This window comes from Nannospalax galili, unplaced genomic scaffold, assembly GCF_000622305.1.
Source record: "Nannospalax galili isolate Female #2095 unplaced genomic scaffold, S.galili_v1.0 scaffold319, whole genome shotgun sequence".
NCBI classification, from domain to species: domain Eukaryota; kingdom Metazoa; phylum Chordata; class Mammalia; order Rodentia; family Spalacidae; genus Nannospalax; species Nannospalax galili.
Genome location: NW_008343413.1, coordinates 599,384 through 625,370, shown reverse-complemented (window position 1 = coordinate 625,370; position 25,987 = coordinate 599,384). Strand labels below are relative to the sequence as shown.

The 25,987-nt window shown below is 41.8% G+C and overlaps 1 protein-coding gene across 3 annotated transcripts in view; it reads right to left on the bottom strand.

Annotated features, from left to right (window-relative positions):
* The window catches only part of Mfhas1 (malignant fibrous histiocytoma amplified sequence 1), a 113,079-nt gene that overhangs the window by 22,200 nt on the left and 64,892 nt on the right, over nucleotides 1–25,987 (bottom strand). For 2 of the 3 annotated variants that reach the window (XR_607489.2, XM_008839642.2), the window contains exon 2: nucleotides 8,420–8,546. Coding sequence is in view for 2 of the 3 variants with exons in the window: in XM_008839642.2 (XP_008837864.1) it covers nucleotides 8,420–8,546 (127 nt within the window). In the remaining variant the exon portion in view is untranslated. Of the gene's footprint in view, nucleotides 1–8,415; nucleotides 8,547–25,987 lie in introns of those variants that run through there. The other variant, XM_008839643.2, reaches the window with a different exon arrangement.

Here is a 25,987-nt window from a genome sequence, read left to right as displayed (position 1 = left end):
GTACTCTTGCTCTGGAGTGTGTTACTGAATATGTTAAAGCTGTAGTGAAATGCTTCTTCTAATCATGTAGTTATTAAAAATTAAAAAATGATGATAAAAAATAATTAGTAGATGTGAAAAACATTACCATTGAAATCTATGTCTTATGGGCTTTATACAGAGTTCAATATTGTATAACTGTATTAATTCAACTGTGAACCTAAAAATTTACAGTCAATTTTGAAAGAGATATATCTTAGCTCTGGAAATTGTTATTGAATATGTCAATGCTGTTGTAATGAAATGCTTCTTCTAAGTATGTTGTTATTAAATATATAATTAGCTGAAAAAAAGTAAAATATGGATAAACAATTTTAAAAACTTTTAGGCTAAAGAAGAACAAATGCCTTTTTGTATCAATTATATTGGCAAATTGTCATGTGCTGTTTAAGCTCACTGAGACTCTGACTCTGGAGATGGGATGTCAATGCTGTTGTAATGAAATGCTTCTTCTAAGTATGTTGTTATTAAATATATAATTAGCTGAAAAAAAGTAAAATATGGATAAACAATTTTAAAAACTTTTAGGCTAAAGAAGAACAAATGCCTTTTTGTATCAATTATATTGGCAAATTGTCATGTGCTGTTTAAGCTCACTGAGACTCTGACTCTGGAGATGGGATTTGCCCTCCCACTTCAGACTCAAGCTTGTTATATCAAAATATGTTCTCCAAAACTTCTCCTAGCTCAGGGTAGCCCCCTGACCCCTGACCCTGACCCCCTGACCCCCTGTGACAAGAAAAGGAGAACAAAACAGCCTAAGAGTAAATACACTGCACAATTAAAAACAGCTAAGGTGTGTAAACTAATTGCAACAGAGGGTATTACTGTCTATAGTAAAAATAGTGAACTGAATTCTCTATTTGGTCACTAACACAGACTAATGTAAAATGTAAGGTAAATACAAAGATAAATTTAACTACTTAATAAGCAATAGGATAGATTTTTTTTTCAAAGACATCTTCTACCTAGAATTTCTCAGTCAGTAACTAAAGCATCACAGTTTTCCTTAATTGATTATGCTAAAAGGTGCAAACATCAATTTGATAATGCTTAAATATGTACCAGTTGCTTCATTCCATCTACCTCATCAGTGTGTATAGCTTTGTCCAACACAGCCATTTTGAGACGATATTCTCATACATATACATACATACACGTATATGTATATATGTGTATGTATGTATATATATGTGTGTGTATGTGTATGGATGTATATGTAAAGTACTGCTGGCTTAAGAGTTTCTTTCATATACATCTGATCAAAAACATCCATCAGGGTAATAGGTCTTGGTTTTGAAACTGGTTTGTTGTGACATTGTGTCTAACCACAGTATTTATTGAATGAGACTGTTATGAATGTATAGATTTATGTTTAATACTAATAAAACAATTATTAAATAATAATTTATTAGATATCAAATTGACTTGCAAGTTCTCTTGTACACTAGAATTGTTAAATTACAACATGGTTCCCATTAAAAATATAAATTAACTTTTAAGGAATGATTGCTTCTGCTCCAGGGTGCAATTTATCTTCATGTTTAGATATGTTTTATATAGAATAAACATTTTCCAAGTCTATATAAAATATCTCTAAACCTTTAATGGAGACTTGGTTATTTAAAACCTACTTCAAGGCTTAAAAGGACATCTCAAAATTTATACAATAAAATATTTAAGATAATTGTCCATCTCTATATATGTGAGGTAAAATATTAATTGGTCAATTTATTTATAGAGAGATTACATCTCAAAGTTTATACATTATAATAATATATTTAAGATAATTGTTCATCTCTCTATATATGAGGTAAAATATTAATTTCTTGGTAAATTTATTTATAGATTTGTTTATAATTTGTTATTAAAATTATTAAATTTTAATAACTTAAAAGTCTAAACAGGGTTATAGCACAGTTTTCCTGAATTGATTATGCTGGAGGTTGTAAACATCAATTTGATAACGTTTAACTATGCGCCAATTTCTTTTTTCCACCTAAAGCAAGGTTTTGGTAGACCACTCTCTAAACTACAAAAGGTAAAAGATTTTTAACTGTCCTATGTTTTCTATAAGGTTTACCTGGAAAATTATAAAACACAGTATGTACATGGGTAATATTATTACATTATTTTATATATAATTTAGATTCCATGTTCTTTTAATAACAATGATACACACTACTTTCTTCTGAGTCAAACAACTACCATCTTCATGACTTCAGCTGTGTCCACTAAAAGATCATCACAATTGGACTTGTGGACTTAAGTATCTGATTAAAGGAGGAGGGGTAAATAGGGTCATTGGACCCTCACCTGAGTATCCAGCTGCTCTTCCCAACCAACTGTGTATAATTTGGCCCTAATCATACATACTCTTCTGAGTTTAGGGAGGACTAAGGTGTATTATCTGGGAAAGACTAGAAAGAAAAGGCTTGATCCCATGCTGTGTTAAGGCTTTCCAGTGTAAATACTCTCAGGTCACTCATATACCCCAGCAAGCCCTCAATCATCTCTGTAACTAAGCTCAATAAATTTATTGGCTCCCCAGAAAAACTTCAATGGAATCAAACATTGGTTTGATACTACAACCTAAAAAGGGAAAAAACATTGCTTAATATCCCCAAAAAAGAATTCTCATAACAGATGGAATGTTTATTTGTTAATATTATTATGTCTCATGGTTATTAAGAAAAAGAATGGTAAGATAAAATCTTAGAAGGATACAGGAATGGAGGTATTTTGTTAAAAATAAAAAAGCCTAAGCAAGTGATGGAGGTCTATGTAGGTTTGTTACGATTTATCAAGCATGAGGAAAAGATCTTAAAATTTCTAAGGTTATAGCTTAGTCAACTAGTTTAAAGATGTCTCATCAAGGTTTATTTAAAAATGTTTGGGTTTTACCCAACCTCTATCTACATAACACATGGTAATTAAAAGTACCAGATTGGTGTAACTAACCTTCTTGGATGTTTAATAACCAGACTTTGAGGCCTATACTAATCTGGTCAGAGGGACTTAAAGAGACAATTTTTTGTTCCTTGTCCTCCAAGGTCAAACAAGTTCCAGGGGCTATGGAGCATCTCTCAAAATGTCCTGTAACTTTGGTGAGTCACCTTTCCTCTTGTTCAAGGAGGCCATGGATACCCCAGAAGATGGACTTGAACCAGTGTCTAGTCTGCAAAGAAGAAGGTCAACACAGAGGAAACATTTCCTCCATGCTTCCAAGCAAAGCCCAGGTCAAGCAGGACCTCTTGACTTATCTTCACATAGATGGAACTGGTAAAGAAAAGCCTGAGGAGCCAGGGGCTCCCCTCCATGTGACCCTTGTGGAACAGATCCTCATATGACCTTAAAAGTAATATATTGGCTTATTTGGGCCAACTGTACGGCCTAAACACCCAAAAGGAAACTATAACCAAAGATTAAAGTCATCAGTGTATTTCTTTTAAGAATTCAAGGGATTACACACCCCAGACATTAGACTTAAGTTCTTATAAGATGTTATTTAGACAATTATTTCTCATTGGTGATTATGTTCCTAATAGGAGAGTGCTGCACAGATGTAAGACTTCAAATCTTGGTCTGCAACATTGTAGGGCCCACCTGTAGCTAGGGGAGACAACTCACTATTGTTTTAAAATGATGGCTAAATTTGTTTTCTCTCCCTATCTAGAGGCCATTTAAGAAGGAGCTGATTCTATCCACTCCAACAGTTATCAAAGTGCCTGACAACAAATCCTGAGTTCATCAATCATCAGTCCAGCCTTAACAAAAAAAAGAAAAATGAGGAGAAACCCATTAGATGGATGCTTTCGGGAGCCCTCATCAACAAATTCCAATGGACTTTAATTTGGACATTTTCTGGTTCCCTGCCTAGAAATTGTAATACTAACTACTCTTGCCTTTACTCTTACTTTTACTTTTCCTTCACATCTCCCAGGCACCAGTCAAGCACCTTCCTTTTCTCCCTATAGTTAAGAGTCATGCAATTTGGGAGTCTTTTAGATAGACCCACTGAAAGGGGGTACCCCAATTGCCTCACCCTGTGTCCCTGTTCAGCATGGAAGAAGCCAGAATGGTCTGCGTTCCAATTTCCTATTGGCAATTTGGATAAGCCTCTGTAGAGGGTGGTATGATAAGAATAGGAGATAGAAATTGGCTAGGCAGCTAGGGAAAAGTAGCCAGTTTCTTTCTTGGCTAAAAGTCAACATGTCCTTGGGCCCTTTGACAAAGTCCTCTGTCCAAAGGGCCCAAAACATTAAAACTGTTTGGGAGCTCTTATCCAAAAAGGATTTTGGGGTTACCTCTTCAGAAGGGGGAATGTTACAATATCAATAGCCCCATGATTATGCTGTGTTATTTTGATGCTTGCTCCCTGTTTCATACAATTTCTTACAAATTGTCACCATTGCTAAAATTACTACCAATCAGGTCATGGTCAATTATCAGACTTTGGATTCTCCCGAGATAGATGAGTTGGCTCTTAAAGCTTGTGATGAGACTTAATTTATAAAACAAAACAGGGGGAGATGTTGGGGAACCCTGCTGTTCAGGTCAACTCCTTTCTCAGCAGGGGCTTCCTGCTTGACTTATCTGGAAAGTGCCTACAAGCATGGATGCCTGGCCTTATCTTGAACATGACCTTTGGCATAGTTACTGGCAATAAAACTGCCCCCAGGTTTTTTTCTATAAGATAATTAGGCATTTCCCTATAGCCAGATGATAGGATCCCCCTACCACATGTAAATAAAGCATACTATGAACACCTATCAGCTGAAGCTTTGGCTGCTCCCTCCACACTATATTTTTCCCTGACCCCCACTGAATAAATGGAGCTGTATCACTGAATCTGACTCCCAGGAAGGTCTTTTCTGTCTGTGCTCACTGGCCGTCCTGACCCCATTTAGTTGACACCTGTTGCCCGGCATAATGAGGACAGTCTTCCTATCACTCTTGACTTGGAAAATGAATGAAATGTTTATTTTAGCCAGGAGTGGGCAGTTAGGGGTGGAGGGGACCCATACAGGCTGACAACACTGTAGCACGTACCAGGCTCCGCTTTGCAGTTGGACCTGAGAAATGTCCAACAGGAAAAGGAGGCCACCCTTAGAGACAGGGAGATCTTGGAGATGGAAATCCAGTCCACACATATTAGAACCAACTTGGTGACTTCTGAGTCTTTTGAAAGACTCATACCTGTCTGTTTCCCATGACATTCTAATGAACATGCCCAGTGAGGAAAATCCAGTCCTGTCCACCTGCCTGCATTTTATGGCTATAGAGAGAGACGACCACTCTGTAGTGAGTTGCTTAAGTTGACATGGCAGCTCAATCTCCAGACTGTTGGTGCCTACCAGGATGCTAAGCCTCAGCCTCTGGTTAGACCCATGTGACTTAATGATTACCTCCTTTGACTGCTACCCCTCAACTTTAAATACACTGTCAGTCATCATGCTTTAGATTGTCCACTGGGCCTGGTCAGCCTGCTTGTTTGCTTTTGTTCAGTGTTCAGGGCTATGAGCTGTGGATGCTTCAGGGCTGTGGACCACCGACTGGATCACACAGGCATAGCTTTTATTCAGACAGTCATAGAAGGGATCATTTCTCCTTGCCTCTACACTAAAAAAATAAGTCTTGCTAAAGATGTGAAACTTTACTAATTAGAGAACAGTCCTTCATCTAGAGTTGAGAATTAGCCTGCAAAGTTGCTATCCATTTTAAGAGAACTGTTTTGAAATAAAATATTCAGATTGCTAGGTCAATAATGGTTCAGTCCCCAGAGATGCCCCCTCTACCAATTAGCAAGGCCTGAACCAAGGGGCCTCCAATGACCCCCACATTTAAAGGTGGTTGTTCATTTAGAGTCAATAAACTGTCAGGGAGAGACTGAAAATACTTTTTTCAGGCTGGTAAATTGGGTCTTTCTGTGGCAGAACAAGAAACAGTCATGGGAACACCCTGACAACTCTGGGTCCATGCCACTGGGGCTTCTGCCATAGATGGATACCTAACTCCTATATCTGTGTTGCCTTTTGAATAGCATGGATTCATGGGAAACAATAGATTAGTGTGTGGTGACTCAGGGAAATGTATATCAATACAAAGTATGGTTCTACAACACTCGTTTATCCTTAGTTTGGGTATATCTGAAAGGCAGGGAGCAATATGCACAAACTCAAATTCCAAAGTTAGAAAATTTCTAGGTTTTGCTCTATACCTAAGGCTCAGAGGACACAAAACAAGGGGTAAAGAAGACAATAATAAATATCTTAATTCTCGTTAATGAGGCTCCCACATGCAACAAAGGGCCAGGAACACAAAAGGTCACAAATGGCCAAAGAGTAGAGACTAAGAGTCAGCAGAATGCTGGTCCTTGGAAAGGACTCCTATATTGTACTACACCCACCTAGGGCTTAGGGACCATTTCAGAAGAGGGGTGGAAAGATTTTAAGAGTCCTACAAGCTCCTTGGACCCTGCTCATATGAACCTACAGCAATGATGTCAGCATGCACAGGACCCAGGCAAAACTGAAACAGACAAAAACCCAGCATAGAACTGGGGAAATGAACAGCTGACCTCAATCTTAGCTGAAGAAATATTGGCAACCGATTAATGCTGGGTGAGGAAGAGCTGATCATCCTAAGGCGAGAGACTCTAGATAGGTTGACTAAACCTCAGTAAATGAACTTGCACTGAGGGATGTCTGGGGACACTAACTTGACACAATAGGCCTTAAGACAAATGACAGAATGTATAAATTCCAGTGGGGGAGGTGAGCTATAGGAAGGTGCCAGTGGAAGGGAGTATAAGGATGATTAAGAGTGATTGAGATGTTCTGTATAAAATACACAAAAATTTAATTAAAAAATTAATATACAACTACATCCTAAAACAGAAAAAAAAATAGAAAAAGAAAATTTCTGAGTTTGGTATATTTAGGACAGGGAACAGGCTAGTTAACAACATTTCCTGTATGATCCTGCTTTAATATCTGAAAAGCATCCTCAGATTATGCTGGGTACATGCTAGATAAGAACATTCTGAATACAGCATTAGAGATGTGCTTAGCTTGGGTGCTCAGGGCTAGTTTCTAGCAGGTGGATTAAAGATCTTTTGCCTAATGAGCTACCCAGTTTGGAGAAAACGAGGCTTTGCACACTCCTAATGTGTGGCTAGACAGCAAGTGCCTAGTAAAGAGAGCCTGGTCTTGTCTTCCTCCCTACATTTATTGGATGATATAGAAGTCGTATTTCTCAAATTCAACTTTCTAGACTCTTTTTTAAAAAAGCTTATCCGTGGGAGAGGGACTTCTATATAACCAATCAGGGTAAAAAAAATTAAAGTCTATTGCATGGTTATGAACACTTGGCTGAATATATCATGTTGGAGCTATAACTAAGACAATGAGACAATACAAGATTTGTCAAAGGCTGCTGCCTTACCAAGTACATGGGCATTTCATCTCATTTAAAAATTTTTATTTTATGTGTATGAGTGTTTTGCCTGGATGTGTATAAGTGCATTCATGAGTGCAATGCTCACAGAGGCTGAAAAAGGGCACTGGATCTCCTGGAACTGGAGTTATAGATGGTTTCTAGCCTCCATGTAGGTGCTGGGAACTGAATCCACATCCTCTGCAGGAGTAGTCAAGTGCTCTTAACCACTGAGCCATCTCTCCAGTCCCTCATCTCAGTTTAAAAGCAGAACTTTTGGTTTCTAGTGCTATAAAAATATATAAATAAAAACCTCAAACAAACGGGGTGTACCTTATCTAAAATACTAAGCACGCATTCTGTGTGAACATGGGTTTGTCTGTATGCATTCCCTGGAAGTCCACTTTGGGACAGTCATTGCTTTTCTGAGACTGACTAGAGAATCAGAGCCCCACTGCAAAACTGAATCATTATAGATTTTCTGCAGACTTTTCTTATTTAATGGTCCCTCACTGTTCTTTGAAGTGAGGCCCACTTAATTCTACAATAACAGTTAAAAACTCACTTGGGACAAATATAGGGTTCAGACAGACCCTAGAGCCTTTCAATAAAACTGCATAAATGATATGGGGGGAGTACTCTTTTTGGGTTGCACATACCTGCAAATATACTAAAAACCAATGAACTGTACATTTTAAATGAACTGTGTGGTTTGTAAAACAATTAATTTGTTTTTTTTTTTTTCTTTATCAGCAAAGTAAACTACCAGGCACACACTCAAAGGGGAAACAACAGTTTCTATTTTGATGCATGTGACATGTCTGCCCTTGGGGAACTCTGCAAGGTGTGCACACATGCAGGTGAAGTTGGTTTTGAGTTATCAGACCTACAGAGCCAGAATCACCAGCAAGGAGCAGGGGCCAGTGGAACTTTGTGAACTTACTTGGAACAGGGGCTGATCACAGTAGGTGTAGGTGGGTAAACCAAGGCCACATTCACACGCTCACTGCCATTCTTGGGACAGATGATTTCTGCCACTCCTTCTGGCCTGGGCTGGCTCAGCAGCTCCCCTGCAAAGAAGAGAGTGGGAAATACATTAGGAAACAGGCCCTAAAATGGGACTGGTTTACATGGAGAAATACAGCACTTGGGGTTGGGACAGGGAGGGAGAAGGCAATCAGTAAGGAAAGGAAAGGTGACAGAGAACATGGTGCAGCCAGGAATGGAGGAGCTGCAAGGCTCCAGCTCTGGCTGCCAAGATGCTCAGAGATCACCATGAACAGGGCTCCCATGTTATGACAGAGGGAATGTCTGCCCTCCAGACAAAGGAAGCATCATCGGCCATGAGCCTACTCATCTCCCTTTCCAGGCTGATTCCTGAAATCTTTATATGCCAGGCTCCCTAGAGGCCAGTGAGGCAGGGCTGCCAATGAGGAGCTCATAATTAGGATTTGGGAACATTGGGTTCGAGCCGAGTTAGCAGGCTCTCAACAAAGCCCTGTGCAAATAATCTGGACATGTGGCAGGCTCAAGGTGTTAACCCAGTAAAGAGCTAGACAGTAGCCCAGCCTCCCCAGGCAAGAGGATTTCCTGGTCTGAGTGCTGAGCCTAAAGCATGTGGCATTATGTCAAGACTAACAGGGCCTAGTAAAAACAGGTGATCAACTTAATGGATTACCACAATACCTAAAAGAAATCAGACCCTCCGCACACCCTGGATAATGTCTCTCTGCAATGAGATCTTTAGCTCCTTAAAAGCAGCAGCGATTTCCATTTCTTAGCTTCCTTCTCTTAGTTTAACTCATCCCTGCACCCCGCCTTTCTCCTTCTTGGCACCCTGTCCTCCCTAACTGGGCATCCTTTCTTCCCTCTCTCACCTGGGTACCCTGCCCTCCCTCTATCCTAAGGCCCAGCCCCACAGGAGTCTCTGCTCAGAGTACTCAGTCAACAGTATCTGGCTGATGCACTATGTGTGTGCAATGGCCCGCTGAGGTCAGAAATGGGTATCAAACCCCCTGGAACCAGAGTTATAGACAGTTGTTAGCTACCATGTGGGTGCTGGGAACTGAACTCAGGTCTTCTGTAAGAGCAGCCAATGCTCTTCACTGCTGAGCCATCTCTCCAGCCCCTGGCTTCTAGTTTTATTATGTGATCTGTCTTCCCACGTGTGGTCCTGCCTTGCCATCTGCATGAGGTAAGGGAGCCAAAGAGAGCACTGCCAGAGTTTGTGTCGTGATGTTTAGACTTTCAGCACCCCACACTATGGACTAAATAAACCTGTTTTGTTTTGTTTTTTAATACAAAGTTAGCCTGCCTCGGGTATTTCATTATAGTAAATAAAAGTGAGTTGATATACATAGAAGTAAAACACAAAGATAGAAAAAATTTCCTGATGCTAATAAATAACAAATGAACACACAAAATGGTTCATAATCTCAAATACAAGCATGCCTCCAATAATCTATTGTACAGTTCTAGCATTCCTTGCGCTTAAGAAACAAGCATAGTTCCTAGACTGAGAACATAAGAAAAAACTGTCTTAACAGAAATGTGAAGAATGCTTCAAAATACATGTATTGTCTAGTAAAATAATGGAGCTAATCAGCCTTGATTTGAACACAAACTAGATTTTAATAAATGCACATTCTTTGGTGGAGTATCTGCCTGCTTTATATGAGGACTGCAGAAGATGTGGATCCCTGATTTAAGACAGGGCCTCTGAGCTGCAGAACTCACTGTTCAGAGAGGACACGACTCAAAGCAGTCTGCCCCAGCTGACTAGCCAGCACCTAAAGACATTCAGGGGAGATGCAGTGGAGCAATGAGGAAAACAAAGCAGAAGACCCAGTGCTATGGCCTAGATGGGTGCTCCTCAAAGGTCCACATGTACCCCCTAGGGTGGCAGTCCTGGGAGATGCTGCAGACCTTTAAGAGGTGAGGCTTTTGGGGATCCTCACGCATGCTGGTGGAATTAAAGGCCCTAAATATTTTCCTCTCCTCCTGCTCCCTGTAAGCACATGCTCTGACATGTGCTCCCACCATGGTGTGTTGCTCTTACCCCAGGCACAAACCAATGAGCTGCTTGATCTTTGAATTTGAACCTCCAAAATCCTGACCCTAAATAAAATCTCTCTATACTTCAAAAGTAGCTTGTGGCAGATATTTCATTGTGATAATGCAATACATCTGGTAACATTATTAGAATGGAAACTGGTATACATATGGTAACTTACTATCATAATAATGTATGCTGAATTGAAAACAAACCTAAATTAACTCAGGAAGAAAACACAATGGCCATAGAAGCAATGGATATTAAATAAGCATTTGCTGTGTGCTTGGTGTTCTGTATGTATATTAACAAATCCTTACAACAATCACATAAAATATGGACAATAATTATTATTCTCACTATATAGAAGAGGAAGCTGAGTCACCAACATGGCCCATAGGGTAAAGGCACTTGTCATCAAACCTAACATCCTGAGATCCACATGGTGGAAGCAGAGAATCCACTCCCATATGTTTTCCTCTGATCTTTAACACACACACACACACACACACACACACACACACACACACACACACACACTTGCTTAAAGGAAAGAGCCCTTTCTTAAAGACAAAAATTTATAATATGGTAAAAACTTAGTAACACCCTCAAATGTCCAACAATGGGGAAAAGGCTAAAAGCTACAACACACCATGAGATGGTGTGCTGTGCAGTAAGTGAGGAATGTAAGACTGACAGTTCCATATAAATCTTGAAGCGAATTCTAATTTGTTTGTTTTTGTTTGACAAAGGGTCTCCCTTTAGTCCCAGCTGGCCTGGAATTTGCTATGGAGACCAGGCTGACCTAGATCTCACAGAGATATACCTGCTTTTGTCTCTCCCTCCCGAGTGCTGGAATTAAAGGCATGTGACACCACACTTGGCTTGGATATTTTTTAAATCAGTGGCAGATCATTGAAATGAACCTTTTTTTTCCCCCTAAATCAGAGTTCTCTAATATTGGGCACATTATATAAAATACTAAAAAAAAAAAAAAAAAAAAAAAAAAGAAACACAAAAACAAAAACAAAATATTAAAAATAGATATTTTTTTTACACATTACTAAAAAAAAAAAAAAAAAAAAAAAAATCAAACCAACAATGCAAACCACAATGTTGAAAGTTAACATATTTTTTCAGTATGAATAATCTGATTTAAGATAATGATGTAAGGTATAAATATCCTATGAAACAACAAAAACTGTCTAGAAGTTAACTAAAAATAAAATTTATACATGCTATTTGTGTGAAGCACCAACATTCAGACCACAGAGAGACTGAGTGAACAAATGAATGCATGGCTCAATTAAGGTCTAGCCAGGACAGAGAAACCAGAGTAAGGCTTAACATAAACTTACTTACAAAGGGGAATTAACCAATAAGAGGGAACAGAAGAAAACTTTAAAGGCAGAGAGAAATATTCAGGGGAAAATCACGTATCCGTGGGGGTGGCCCTCCATGAGGCTGAGATTCTGATCTTGTCAGACAAGGTGTGGTGCAGGCCCCTGGATGGCAAATTTGGCTGTTGGGTTTCCCCAGACAGAATAGTTTATGGACAGATGCAGGCCAGGGGTTGTCTCTGGATGCCAACAAAAATCCCTCATAAACTGTCTTTGTGGGTGTGGGAACAAGTTGAGGGTACTATGGTTTAAGGGTAAAATGCCCCCCCACCCCCACAGACTCACATTTGAACACTTGGTCCCCAGATGGTGGTGCTGTTTTGGAAAGCTGTGGGATGTAGCCCATCATTGGGACACATGGACTACCTGCTGGATGTGGGCTATTGGGAGCCAGACTTAGATGATTTCATCCTGGCCCTGCTTGGAGCCAAACTTCTGCTTCTTGTCTGCTGCAGCAATGTGACCACGTCATACTCTGTCATGGACAGCAGGTGGTCCCAACATTTAAATCACCATACCTTGTCTAAACTATGAAATAAACACCTTCTCCTTTAAGTTTCTTCTGCCAGTTATTCTATAAGTGATGAAAAAAGTAACTAACACAGGGGCAAGCATGTTGTTGAACTTACCAGGATCTTTAAAAAAAGAAACTTTATTGTATGTGTATGTATGAGTATTTTGCCTGCAGGTATGGATGTAAGTGCACCATGGGCCTGGTGCATGGTGCCTGTGGAGGCCAGAAGACAGCATTTGATTCTCTGGAACTGTAGTTAAAGATGAGTGTCAGCTGCCACGTGGGTGCCGGGAACTGAATCTGGAAGAGCAGCCAATGCTTTTAACCACTAATCTATCTCTCCAGCCCACTTCCCGAGATCTTGACGGGCACTGACTATGGTCCCTGAAAAACTACTCTCCTCCCAGGCTGCTGCTAAATTCAGGAGGAGAGGAGCTAGAAATAACACCCTCAAAACCCTCTGGAGGAAGTTGTTGGGCTCACTGGGAAACTGACTGGGGCACACACAGATTCAATAAGGATCTTCCCACTGGCCCCTTGATAAGTCAGCTTGGTCACCTATTCTCTCACAGAGTTCTGGAATCCAAGGTTGCATCATTTCAGGGTCACAGGGTTTGGCTCAGACAGCTCCACCTAAAATTACTCACATAGGACAGGCTGCTTAGTATCTGAACACAGCCTATAGTGTGAATTCAAATGGAACTGCAAAAATTTACAGGATCAAAAACTGTGAACTTCAGAAGCTGGTCTTGGAGGCACCTTCCTGTAATCCTAGTAGTCAGGGGGCTGGGACAGAGGAATTCTGAGTTTGAGGCCAGCCTAGTGTACAGAGAGAGACACCATTTCTTCTAGAATAGTGACTTCATTTTCATCATAAATCCCTGCAATTCTTCAAGATATGTCAAACATGGTCAGGTCACTTGGGAATTTAGGTGATGGTTCACATCTTGGGAGACAGCTCTGGGCCTATCTTCAGTGAGTCTTTAATGTCTGATTATCAGGAAGCACTGAGCTGAACTTTAACTGTTTTCTTCAACTACTTCTGAGCACCCTCCAAAGTGATGACAGGTGACAGTTACAACAGAAAGAAAAACAGAGATTGTAATCTTGATCACTTGGGTGACTCACAGCGATCCCACCCTATTGAGTTCCAGACTCTTCTGATGAATAGTGTAGTGGCTACAAGCAACCACCATCTTTCACTGGTCCTTGTATGGCAGGTTTCCATGGGGCAAACAGGCTGCTTTTCCTGACTGATCCTATGGTAACATTGCTCACTAATTACATAAAGCTTTCTTCCTTGTTTGAAGGACAAGAAAGGAGAAGAAACACCACGTATCTTAGGTGCACTAAAGAACAAAGAGCTTCATTTGGTCCAGGAAGTAATCATCCAAGACTCTTGTAGATCAACAATGGGTAACCTCAGAAAGACTCAAACCATCTGTAAAGGTTTTCATTTATAGATTTCATATGGGGATAGGGTGTGAAGGAGCTCATAATGAATAGGAAGATACCACACGGAGACCAGGGAGAAGAGCTGATTTGAAGCAGGATGAAGATCAGCAAGTTGAGCTAGTAAAGGCTAAGAGAACAGGTCATTCAGATGTGAGAGAATGCACTCTACTCTGATGCACAGGGCACACAGCCCCATCTCCAAGTACATGAATGGAAGCAGACTGGTGGTGCAGTGGTGATAATTTTGTAGTCAGGTAGATTTGCCATTAGCTTTTTCTTTGCATAGGTGACATTTTCTGAATCAATTCCTGTGACAGGACCTCATGAACAAAGCTTCTCACTAGCTTGTTGGCAGGGGAGATCAGTGCTGATTGCTTATGTGCTGGGTGGTCTACAAATGATACCTAGACAATAGTTATGTGCTGGGTGGTCTACAAATGATACCTAGACAATAGAAATTACTGTTTAAAAAACAAAAGCTTTTCTTTCATAATTAAAATATAAATGAAAGAATTTTTTAAGACAGGATCTTACACTGTAGCCCAGGCTGGTAGAAACTTACTAAGTAGCCCAGCATGGCCTGAAACTTTTGGTGATCTTCATGTCTTAGTCTCTCAAGTGCTAGGAATACAGGTATGAGCCACTATGCCTGGCTAGAAACCTATTTTTCTATTTATGATGATGATAAAAAAAATAGAAGATAAAGTTGAAGACATAAACCATTCCTAATTCTGCCATCTCAGTATTTCTTTACAAAGGTACTTATAAGAATATACATATTGTTGGGCATGGTGGCCACATGCCTTTAGTCCCAGCACTTGGAAAGAAGAGGCAGGCATATCTCTATGAGATCAGGGCTAGCCTGTTCTACATAGTGAGTTCTAGGCCAGTTGGAGCTATAGAGAGACCCTGTCTCAAAAAAAATAAAAAAAATTAAATTAAAAAAGAATATACATATTGAGTATATTAGTTACTTTGCTGTTGCTGTGATAAAACACTATGATCAGAAGAAAGAGTTTAGTTTGGCTTATGGTTCCAGAGGTTAGAGTCCATCATGGTGGGGAAGCATGGAAGCAGGAGCAGGAAGCTGGCTGATCACACCTCAGCAGCATACAGGAAGCAAAGATAAGTGAGCAGGAAGTGGGACACAGCTATAAACCCTCAAAACCTGCCAGTGACATACTTCCTCCAGCAAGGCAGCACCTCTTGAAGGTTCCATAGCCTACCCAAACAGTCCACCAACTGGGGACCACATGTTTAAATACATTAGCCTGTGGGAGATAGTTCTCATTTAAACCAGCACATCGAGACTACTGCATTCATGACGTCCCTATTTTGTGCTTGCTACCAATTATAATAAGTATTCTGAGTGAACATTATTGTAATGTGAGTGTACTGAGTACATATTCTTCAAGATCAAAAGAGGGAAAAAAAGTTGTAGCCTTGGATCATAGCATCTCCTCCGAAAAACATAGCAAAACTTCAACCCAGGAGAACTAGAGGAGAAAATACTAATGAAATTTCTTTTCAAATCTCCACTTGTGCTTTTCCAAAATCACATTACAAACTTCTTCCTCTTCAAAATGGCTCTTTTCCTATTTTGGTTCTTTTGTTTCCAGTTCTCAGTGCTTCCCTGTCCTTAGCAAAGTGAACTTCCCTTTCCTCCACCACTCAGGTTTCTAGCACTTTCTAGCTTTTCTAGTATAAAAGCTCCTCTTTCTCCTTCCCCTCCTCCTCCTCTCCCTTCTCCTCATTGTTATCTTCTTCCTACCCCCCATTATCCTCTCCTCCTCCCCTTCCCCATCCTCCTTCTCATCCCCCCCAACTTTGTCCATCTCTTCCTCCTTCTCCCCCTTCCTTCTCCTCTTCCCTCCTCTCTCTTCCTTATAGCTGATCATCCCAGACATTCACCTATAGGGAAGTTTCTAATCCAAGCATCCCAAGGGTGTCTGCGAATGAAACTGAGGAAGACTCCACTTTGGAGTCTTGACACAAATCAGTATTCTGGGCCCAGAATAAACACATTGGAGCAGCAGGTGGACATGGCTCACTCTGAGCTTATGAATGTGGAGAAGAAAGGACTCAAGGGAACGCTACAGGAAGCTGAGTCACCTCCTAGGAAGGGCTTTGCTTTTGCTTCAAAAAGAGAAAACAATAAGAAATTAAAAGATCATCTTATGTCCAAGTTATTTCAACTTGCTGTTCTTGGCATCTTTACCGGTCCCAGATATTATGCAAATTACAATAACTGATAAGGACAAGGGTCCTCTTTCTGAATGAGAACTCTCTAGAAAGTGTAAAAGTTAGTCACTTCAAGCCCCAGAAAATCAGAGCCAAGGGAGAATTGTGAGGCTTAGGAGAGGGGGATATGAGAGAAATCATTAACAGTCAATGGCAAACAAGTGATAAACTCAAGTCCACACAAGGAGTAGGAAAGACTGGGCCAGAAGATTGCAACATGTTCATGCATGTAAATCAACAGTAGGACTCTGAGCAGCAGGTTTAGAGGTTGATATTACAGAGGACACTAAGACTTCTACCACATTGCTTTCCCAGGCCAATGGTGTAACAGGAGCTGCTCATTCATATGTACTTCTTACTATCTACAGCAATGTATGTGCACATACTGCATACACTGGAGCTGTGACAGAGTTGGCTGGTCAGTGCCTGGCTCAGGCTCCTGCTGCGCTATATTGGTCCTACCCATAGCACATCCTTAGAACATGCAGAGGACCATCCTGTTCTCCTTGGCCCTTGAAAGGCCTAGATGTAATCTGACCCAAGTTCATCCATCTGGGGGCTTAGGAGCAGTGGTGGGTCCTTACCTCTTCCCACCATTCACTTATACACCTCCCCTCAGACGCGTGTGCCTGCCACTTGGCTCGTTTTCATGGCTAAGAGTTTATATAAATACAAATCCACCCAAGAAAGGAAAACTATTTCTCTTTTTCCTGCTCTGGATAAAGTTCCAGCAGACTTGGCTGAGGATTAGACAAGCATCACAGATCAAAGTGTGCTAAGGGACTGGGTACAGGGAGGAGGAAAACCCAGATCCCACTCAGCCCTCCCCTCCTAAACTCAGGCAGGATTATAAAACACACTCTGGTTCTGCTGGCCTCCAGTGCTTTCAAAAGATGACTCTTTATTTACATAGCCCGACACCTACTTCACTTTGGGGAAGGGTTCCAGGCTCTGAGACTTTGATGCAGATAGCAAAGCAACATTCAGATTCAAACATTTTCCCTCCAGCATTAGCTTTCAGTGGAAAAATTAAAGAAGTTTTAGGACTTGAAATTTGAAACACTGTGGTAGAGGGGCTGGGAACTCTTGGGGATGGTCAGAAACATGCATTTGTTTCTCATCTCCTAACAAGGAAGAAGGCAGGAATTTCTGCAACTTCATTTTCCCCTGAGGAAGGGAGGAAGGAGAAAATGAAAGTTGGGGCTGCAAGAGCGTAGAGTTTTCTTAAGGGGGCTTGGTGGACACAGAAAAACCACAGATTTGAGTGAGTCAAGGCCAGAAGGAACCTTGATCCAGCTGCAGTTCAGGACTTTGCACAGGAATGCTGCCTAGAGGTGGGCACAGGCAGGGCAGGTTACCAGTCACAGAAGATTCAGCCTGGAGTTGAGGCCACTTTAAACATAAAGCACTCATGAGGGCTTTAAAAGCCTTAGATTAGATGAAGAAGTGGAAACCCTGCTCTTCTTATTCTTGTCGATCACAAGTTACACTGTGAACAAGGGTGAATTAATTCTCTTTTCTGTTTGGTTCACCATGGAGCCCAAACTGGTCTGAAACTTCTAGCCAGCTAGTCTCTCTAGTCTCTTGGGTGCTGGGATTACAGATGCATACCACCATGCCTGGCTCAAAAGTGAATTCTTTATCTCTCAATTACATCTCAAATAGCAAATAGAGGCAGTAGGCATCCAAACTGAAGTCCAAACAGGCAGAGAAAGCAAAGAATACAATCATGAGAGCGTGCTTGGGCCAGGAAAGAAGTGTAGGGGTCAGCAGAGAGGCCTGGCTTCAAGAAGCTACCTCATTGAGGGGGCTTGGTCACGTGAGGACTCTCTCCTCCACAGATGCCACCTTGCAGCTGTGTCCTCATGTGGTGGAGGGAGGGCAAGATAGTACTCAAGATCCTTAACAAGGGGCTGGAGAGATGGCTCAGCCATTAAGAGTACTGGCTGCTCTTGCAGAGATTTCATTCCCAGCACCCACAAGGCAGCTAACAACAGTCAATAACTTCAGTTTCAGGGTATTTGATGCCCCCTTTTCACCTCCACAAGCATTGTACAACACAGATACACTTACATGCATGCAGGCAATACACTCATACACATAAAATAAAGCTGCTCTTGAAGAGGACCTGGGTTCAGTTCCCAGAACCCACATGGCAGCTAACAACCATCTGTAACTCCAGTCTTAGGGGATCTGGTGCCCTCTTTTGGACTCTGAGGGCACTGCACCCATATATGCAGGCAAAACACTCATACACATAAAATAAAAATAATAAAAATAAAATATTTTTTAAAAAGATCCTTTATAAGAACTCTTATTCCACACAAGAGTGGGAGCCCTGTGGCTTAACCATTTTCAAATGACCCCACCTTTCAGTATCACTGCAGTAGTCTTAGATCCAAACATAGATTTGGGGGATACCAACATTCAGATCATAGTGGCCACCTTCTTCAAGAAAATTAAATGCTTGACAGAGTCTAGGAATAACAAATTGCATCTATTCCCCCATGAGTCTCATGCTATAGAACTAGGAGATCTCAGAGATCACACCTGTGGAAAGACAGAAGTGCCACATCTGCCAGCATCCTTTGTACTGAGGTTCACCTGTCAACATCTCTATGTGGCTATTTTATTTGTGATTCACTGTGATAGCTGCACAAAGAAAAAGGATATCCTGCTGGATCAAAGGCAAGTAAGAGCTAGACACAATCAGATAAGTAGTTTTATACTAATAGTACCATCTACTACCTAGTATCTAATAACAAAGACACTATTCACCAATGACTTTTAAATGTTGTAGGTCAAAAGAGCTAAATATAGTTAATGGTTATAAACTATCAAGTGGCAGCAATGATATGGACATACACATAATGACTACTGCTAAGGATGAACATGGAAAAACTGGCATTTAGGGTAAATACATATCCCCTACCTCTAATCCACTAGACAGAGGGAAGCCTAGCCTTTGTCCTCTTCTTTCTTTTGATCCCCTGTCTGTTACAAAGTTAAGAATATTATACTTTAAGTGTGAACCATAAACTGTAGTTCACCAACACTATTTCACCAAACTTCCAGGAGAGCAAATTCGAGATGAGGACACTGGCTCCCTTCAGTATCAAGGCACACAGGGAGTTAGTTGCAGAGTCACAAAATCACCTCAAATGAACACTATCTTCTCTCCCCCAGCACTGAAAATTATACCATTTTGAGAAAATGAACAGAAAAATGAATAACTACTATAATAGTCTCTATCATCTATGAGGAAAATTTCCCTGGCTTTTACGGAAGTTACAAAAAAGCACTTTATTTCTTAAGCTGGGAAATTGTACCAAATTATGTTTAAGCTCCTTAAGTAAAGCCCATCGGTATCAGAGATGGTTAGTCTAATGAAGCTATTTGAAATGAAAATGTATAGGCAGTTACTAACTACACACACTTGTTTTTGAAAAATAACAACTGGCCCCATTCCTGTTTGAATCACTTTTTCCCTGGCTTTTAACAGTGCCACCTAAGTGGGGCATCTACTGCTGGCTACCCTTCGTTTCAGCCCAGCCTTATGGCAGCCTCAGTGCCCCCAAGCTCTGCTCCTCTGTACACATGTGAGCTTGTGCCTCTCCTGTTTCCCCTGCTGTGGCTCTAGCCCTTTTATCTCCAGTCTTAGCCCTGTACTATACTGGAGACTGAAGGTGTCAAGAAATTATGGCCACCAGCATCTTTTAGAACACTGCCGATTCTGTGCGTTTTGTGGGCCAGCCTGGAGGTTCAACCAGCATTTAGAGCAAGGCTGTGTCTTTTACTCTGGAGTTAGTGGACTAAGAATTTTAAGAATATAGCCCCTTTGTAGACTATATTAAAACATTGTACATAAACCTGACAGCAAGCTTTCCTTTTATACTGCACAAAACTGTTTAAAGGAACTTCTTAGGCACAAAGTCAAAGAGTCACACATCAACCTAGGTGAAACTGATCTTATAACTAAGTTCATTGCTCAGTGCATAATCAGAATTGTCATAATGCAAAACTTACAGAGATTTCTAACTGATATGTGTGTCTGCCTGCCTGCCTGCCTGTCTGTCTAGAAGCTGGCTTACAGGCTTACTAACTCACTGTGTGACCTCTGGGATGGTATCTGACCTGAGTCTCAGTTTTCTCAATTGTGAATTATGGGTAGTAAGTGCTGACTGTATATCTCATAGGAATGCTAAAAGAATTTAAACGATGACCTTTGCAACTAACCAGTCCTATTACCTGGCACAAAGTAGCAGCTAGCTAAAACCAAAGTTTTAGCAAAAATAACTTCTGGAAAGAGAGGAGTTTATAGAGAAGTCACTGCAGGTACCATACCTTCCCTATTTCTATCTCTAAGAGCTCTGTGCCTGTCCTTCATATGACATCCTCTAAAGCAGCACCTAGTCTGTGAAGAGTATCTTGCTCTTTCATACATTTCTGAAGGAAATATGTCTGTGCTTCCTCTTTGGAAAGGAAGTTGTAGATGCTACCTTAAGATATTTATCATCTGGGTATATACACATATGTTGAAGGCATATGAAGCAAAAGACTACAGGCAGCTGAAATATGCATTAGCAGAAAACTGCTTCCCACAATGCAACACCAGGCAGCCGGAGAAAAAGGATAACTCTCTATGCACATTTTTAACTCTAAACTAGGACACAAAACTGTTTATATCACGGTACCATTTGGGTGGGGGTTTGTGTGTGTGTGTGTGTGTGTGTGCCCGGGCACGCCTGTGTACCTGTGGCAAGAACCAAGCAATGGTGTCTGCTCCAGGAGTGGAATGAATGGCTGTGCACAGGAAAGGATGTCCATTTCCTCATCAAGATTTTGCCGTTTGTATTTCTAAAAATAACAGTTGAAATAATCAACCACTATGTGAGTCTAATTGTTTTCCACTTCCTCAGTAGAACAAATTTTATAGCTTGAGTTAGATACATTCCCTCATGTTTTGAAGGCTTGTTCTCTAGCTGGTGGCTAGGTGGTGAGCCTAGCTGCAGAAGTGGGTCATCTAAGGATGGGCCTTTGAAAGTCAGACCTGGGTCCTGGCTCCTGAATTGTTCTTTGCTCCCTGGTCTGCTGTGATGTGAACAAACTATATCACATGTTCTAGATACCATAAAATTAGCTGCTATGCCCTCCCCACCATGACAGTCTGAATCTCCCCAAGACCACGATCCAAAAGAAATCTTTCCCTCCTTTAAGCTGTTTCTGTTAGGTATTATGGTCATAGAAATAGGAAAGTAACTAATACAAACAACATGCTTATCTTTTAAGTATTTCATTACAAAAGTGTGTGCTGGTTTTAGTAAGTTAACATAAACAGGCTTTTAAAAAAAGGACATGGGTCACTTTTCCCCTTTTTCTCCTACTACCTAGTGTTGGCCTGATATGTGTCCTTCCTTACCTATCTCCAAAAGGTCTCATACATGCCAGGGATATTTTGCTGATTTCTTCACTTCCAAATAGAATCTTATTTCCTATAAGCATAACTGCAACTGTTGTTTCTTCATCTGTCTGGCAGTGTATCATCTGATTGTTGATAGAGAATTGTATTTGTTTTTAGTATCTTTAATCACCTAATCTCAATGTATTTTCCCTACCCATTCACACAAATAATTGAACATAAATGGACTCATGCTGTGCATTAATTTTTTTCAATGGAAACCCCTACTTCCTAAACAATCTCCTCACAACTCCATGGCACTGAGTCCACATGTCCCCGTGCCAACCTGGTGGTAATCCAGAGGCCCTCCTTGTTAGGTGCTGCTCTTGCTCTAAGTGTATTCCTTAATCAGGGATGGGAGTGTATCAGGGTTGCCCCAGGCCAACCTCTAGTCACAGGCCAGAACCATAAATGTGGACTCTCCATGGAATGTGATTCCAAGCAAAAGCTGCAGTGCTGTTTTGTATCAAAGAATTAAATAGCCTAAAAAGAGACTCTGGATAAGACTCTGGACAAACCATACATTTGATTAAGACAAAACAGCACTAGTGGCAGAAAAAGCTCTCAAGCACATAAAAACCTCTAGCTTCATATCCTTCTTCTCCCTTGTGCCTCTCAAAGCTGGCAGACATGAGAGAGCCCCTGAATCATAGTCCCTGAATGTAGCTGGCTTCAGTGTCAGGGACACACATGCCTCTGTGGGGTCTGCAGGCCCAGCGGCTGCAGGCCCAACAGCCACTCCCTGCCCATCCCTGGGTGTGCAGGAGCAGCTGCCAGATGGAGACAGAATGAGTGGGGGATTAGTGACTTATGTGGACGCTTACAGATGCCTCTAAGGCCCTGGCAGCAGATCCAAGAATCTTAACAAGGAGGGGTGGGGGAAATGGAAGGGTGCTTACCACTAAGCCTATTTCCACCCTGCATTTCTTGGTTCTTAGATTTCATCACGGCAAGTTTGCAAAATGCAAGTACTTATCTAGGCAAGAAGGCTGGGACAGAAACAATCACCTCCCAAACATACTTGTGGTCCTTAGGTCAGTGCAGTCTTTCTCGATGCCAGTGGTTGTGAAAATACAAGTTAATACTATCGATCAATTATGCCAGAGTATTTTTTAAGATTCTACAAGATAGCAATGTTTAAGCCTTCCTAGGTATTTCCACAAAGTCTTGAACTTCTATGAACTCCCTCCTCTACACCCAAGCCTGAGAAGACCATTAGTGAGTACAAGGCATGTTCCAGTCCAGGTTTATTAGAAATTAGTACCAAACCCAAGCTAATAGCCTAGGTACAAAAGACAGTGGCATTCACAAGCACTGCAACATTCTGATGCACAGCAGTTTTTTTTTTTTGTTTTTTTTTGTTTTTTTTTTTTTGGTCTTTTTGAAGCAGGGTCTCCCTGTAGCCCCAGCTGTCCTGGAACTCAACTATGTAAACCAGGCTGGTCTAGAACTCACAGAGATCCGCCTGCCTCTGCCTCCCAAATGCTGGGACTACAGGCGTGCACCACCACACCTGGCAGAGCAGTTCCTTCTTATCTGCAGTTCAGCTGTCTTTACATTTTAGCAGTCCACGGCAGTATGGAAATATTAAATGGAAAATTCCCCAAATAAGGAATTCTAAAGTTTTACAGTACACCCTGCTTTTTATAACAAAACCCTTCTCTTCACCATATGGCTTTGTCCTTCCCAGGACTAGAGTCATCCGTTTGTCAGGGAATCCCTACTGCATGTGCAACCAGACCATTAGTTAGTCAGTGGCCAGCCTTACTACACTGACTGTTGCAGTACCACAGTGCTTGTGTTCAGGAGGATTGACTTTACAGGAGCCTCAAAACACAAGTGTCCATGAAAAGCAGCCACCTGAGCATAAGCACAGGACAGATGAACTCTGGCTCTTGTGGCCATGTTACAGGGTGAGTAGAAAGACCCATAGCATATAGGGGGCAGGTCACTGTCCAAGGAGTTAGGCTTGCATTGGAAGTTTTGGAAGGAACTCCCAGGCCTTGCAGATAAGGGTGATTGCTAAACCCGGATCTTATTAACTTCAGATAATCCTAGCATCAACCTGACACTATGGCGCTGTTAGTAAAGGGTGGTTCCCAGTTCTGCCTTGTCCTGGCAGTGGGTCACCAGCAATGGCTTTGATGGTTCTGGCCTGAGTTTCTACATATCTACTGTATAGCTCATGAGGTTGCTGTGTGGACTGAAGGGGATTAGCACAACCAAGTGTTTAGCATAGAGCTACAGCAGACTTGCTCACCTGGCCACAGGCAACCACTTCCACAGTAGTTCAACATCCAGGATGGGGAGAAAAGCTGAAGCCCAGGCAGGTCACACTGTTCCCTGGGAGTTTGAAACTGGGGTGAGACAGAATTAGTCTGTGATGGGTGACTGAAGCCCAGAGAGGGAGGAGGCATTTGGATCCTGTGTGGCTGCAGATCTGCTACTAGAGGAGAAGGAACTGGAACAGGTCCTCAGGGAGAGATAGAGATGGCACTGCAACACAACCATGCTCAAGGCCAGGGACAGAAGGAGGGGCAGATGACAGGGAGGGGATGATTCGGTGCAGGGGACAGGCAAGTTTAAGAACGGAGATTCGGACTGGCCACTGAAATGTGGGTGGGGGACAAAAGACTGAAATGGGGATGGGACACTGAAATTCAGACAAAAGACCACAGTGAGTCAAGGGACTATGGGACAAAGGACCAAGATGAGTCAGGAGACCAAGATGAGGAGAGAGGACCAGGAAAGGGCAGGAGACTAATATGGGAACTGAGGACTCAGATTGGCTAAGAGTCAGAGTTGGGGAACTGAGATGGGGTCACCGTGAACTCAGATAGGAACATGGGACCAAATGGAAGCAGGGAAACCAAGAAGGGAATGGAGGACTGACATGGGGACAGCTGAAATGGGACAGGTAACCAAGATGAGGACAGGGAACTGAAATGGGACAGGGTCTTAGGTGGAGTCAGGAAGCTGAATAGGAGTAGAGGAGCAACTACTACAATGATAGGCTAGACTGTGCCTATAGCCTGGGGGCAGTAGAGACAAACTCTGTATCTGTGACAGGGACACCCAAATGTGGGCCAACCCCTCAGGGGAAGCTTGTGTTTTATTTCCTGTTCTTGAATTCCTGGGATTGGACTCTTCTGCCATGACCCAGCTTTTCCTCCTTACATTAGCTCAGGAGCTCTGAGTTGACCACAGTAGTTAAATGTGTTTTTTTTTTTTTTTTTTTGTCATTTTGAGACAGGGTCTCCCTGTAGCCCCACCTGGCCTGGACTCACTATGGAAACCAGGCTGGCCTCGATGTCACAGAGACCTGCCTGCCTCTGTCTCCCGGGTGCTGGGATTAAAGGTATGCTGAGCATACCTTTCTTAATAACTGTAAATTATTATCTTCAAGTTATTATGTGACAAGTAAATTATTACAAAAATAATTCTTGAAACCTTGGTTTTATACTCAATGTGTCTTTTTTTTTTCTACACAGAGAATCCTGTTGCAGAGACCTGGTAGGCATTCCTGACAGAGAGGAAAAAGCAGGAGCTGGGCCTGCAACTGGCCCCTTTGGCTCCTGGCAAATCATGTATCCTGGAGTCTCAGTCATCATTCTAAAAGGAAGAGACTGAACTGGTTTATCTCTAGGGTCATTCAGCTTTAAATAGTGGTGGCTTAAAATACTGTGCAAATCTATTTGCTACTTGATTTTCTAAACTTCTTGAGGTCAACTCCTTGCAAATTCAGCATGAACTAGAAAAATGTCTGAAACTGAGCACACAAACCTGCCCCTCCGGCCACTTCCCTAGGTCTCCATGAGCACCCTTGGCCACTCAGCACTCCAAAAAGACTGTTACCTGTGACACGGTTGTTTATCACAGAAAAGTCCCTCAGAGGGAAGGAAATCACTCAGCAAACCTCCAGGAGCTCACAGCTCCACACCTCTGAGCCAGACCTAAATATTTACATCAGTACTGCTCTTTCTTGACTCCTGACTAACCAGGATGCCCCATCCTTACTCTGACCTCCCTTCCTAGGTAAGTCAGTAAATAGCAGACAGGTCCCAAAGGAAGAGTGCCTTTAGCAGGGAGCTGGGAGTTCAGATCTTTAGCTTTTCCTGCTGGGCATAATGGCCTTGTTCCTCCCAGTGCACAGGATATTCCTGGAGAGCTGTAATCAGCCCCAGAGATCTGGACTCCTTTACCCTAGAACACTGTTGGCCATGACAGGGTCCTATGGCCCTGGCTGGGACCCAGTTCAGACCAGGTTGCTGGAATGAGGGCTCAAGTCATCAGTGCTACTGTACGTTGTAACACACACACACACACACACACACACACACACACACACACACTGTTCTATCTGAATATACATAGAATCCCAGCTACTCAGG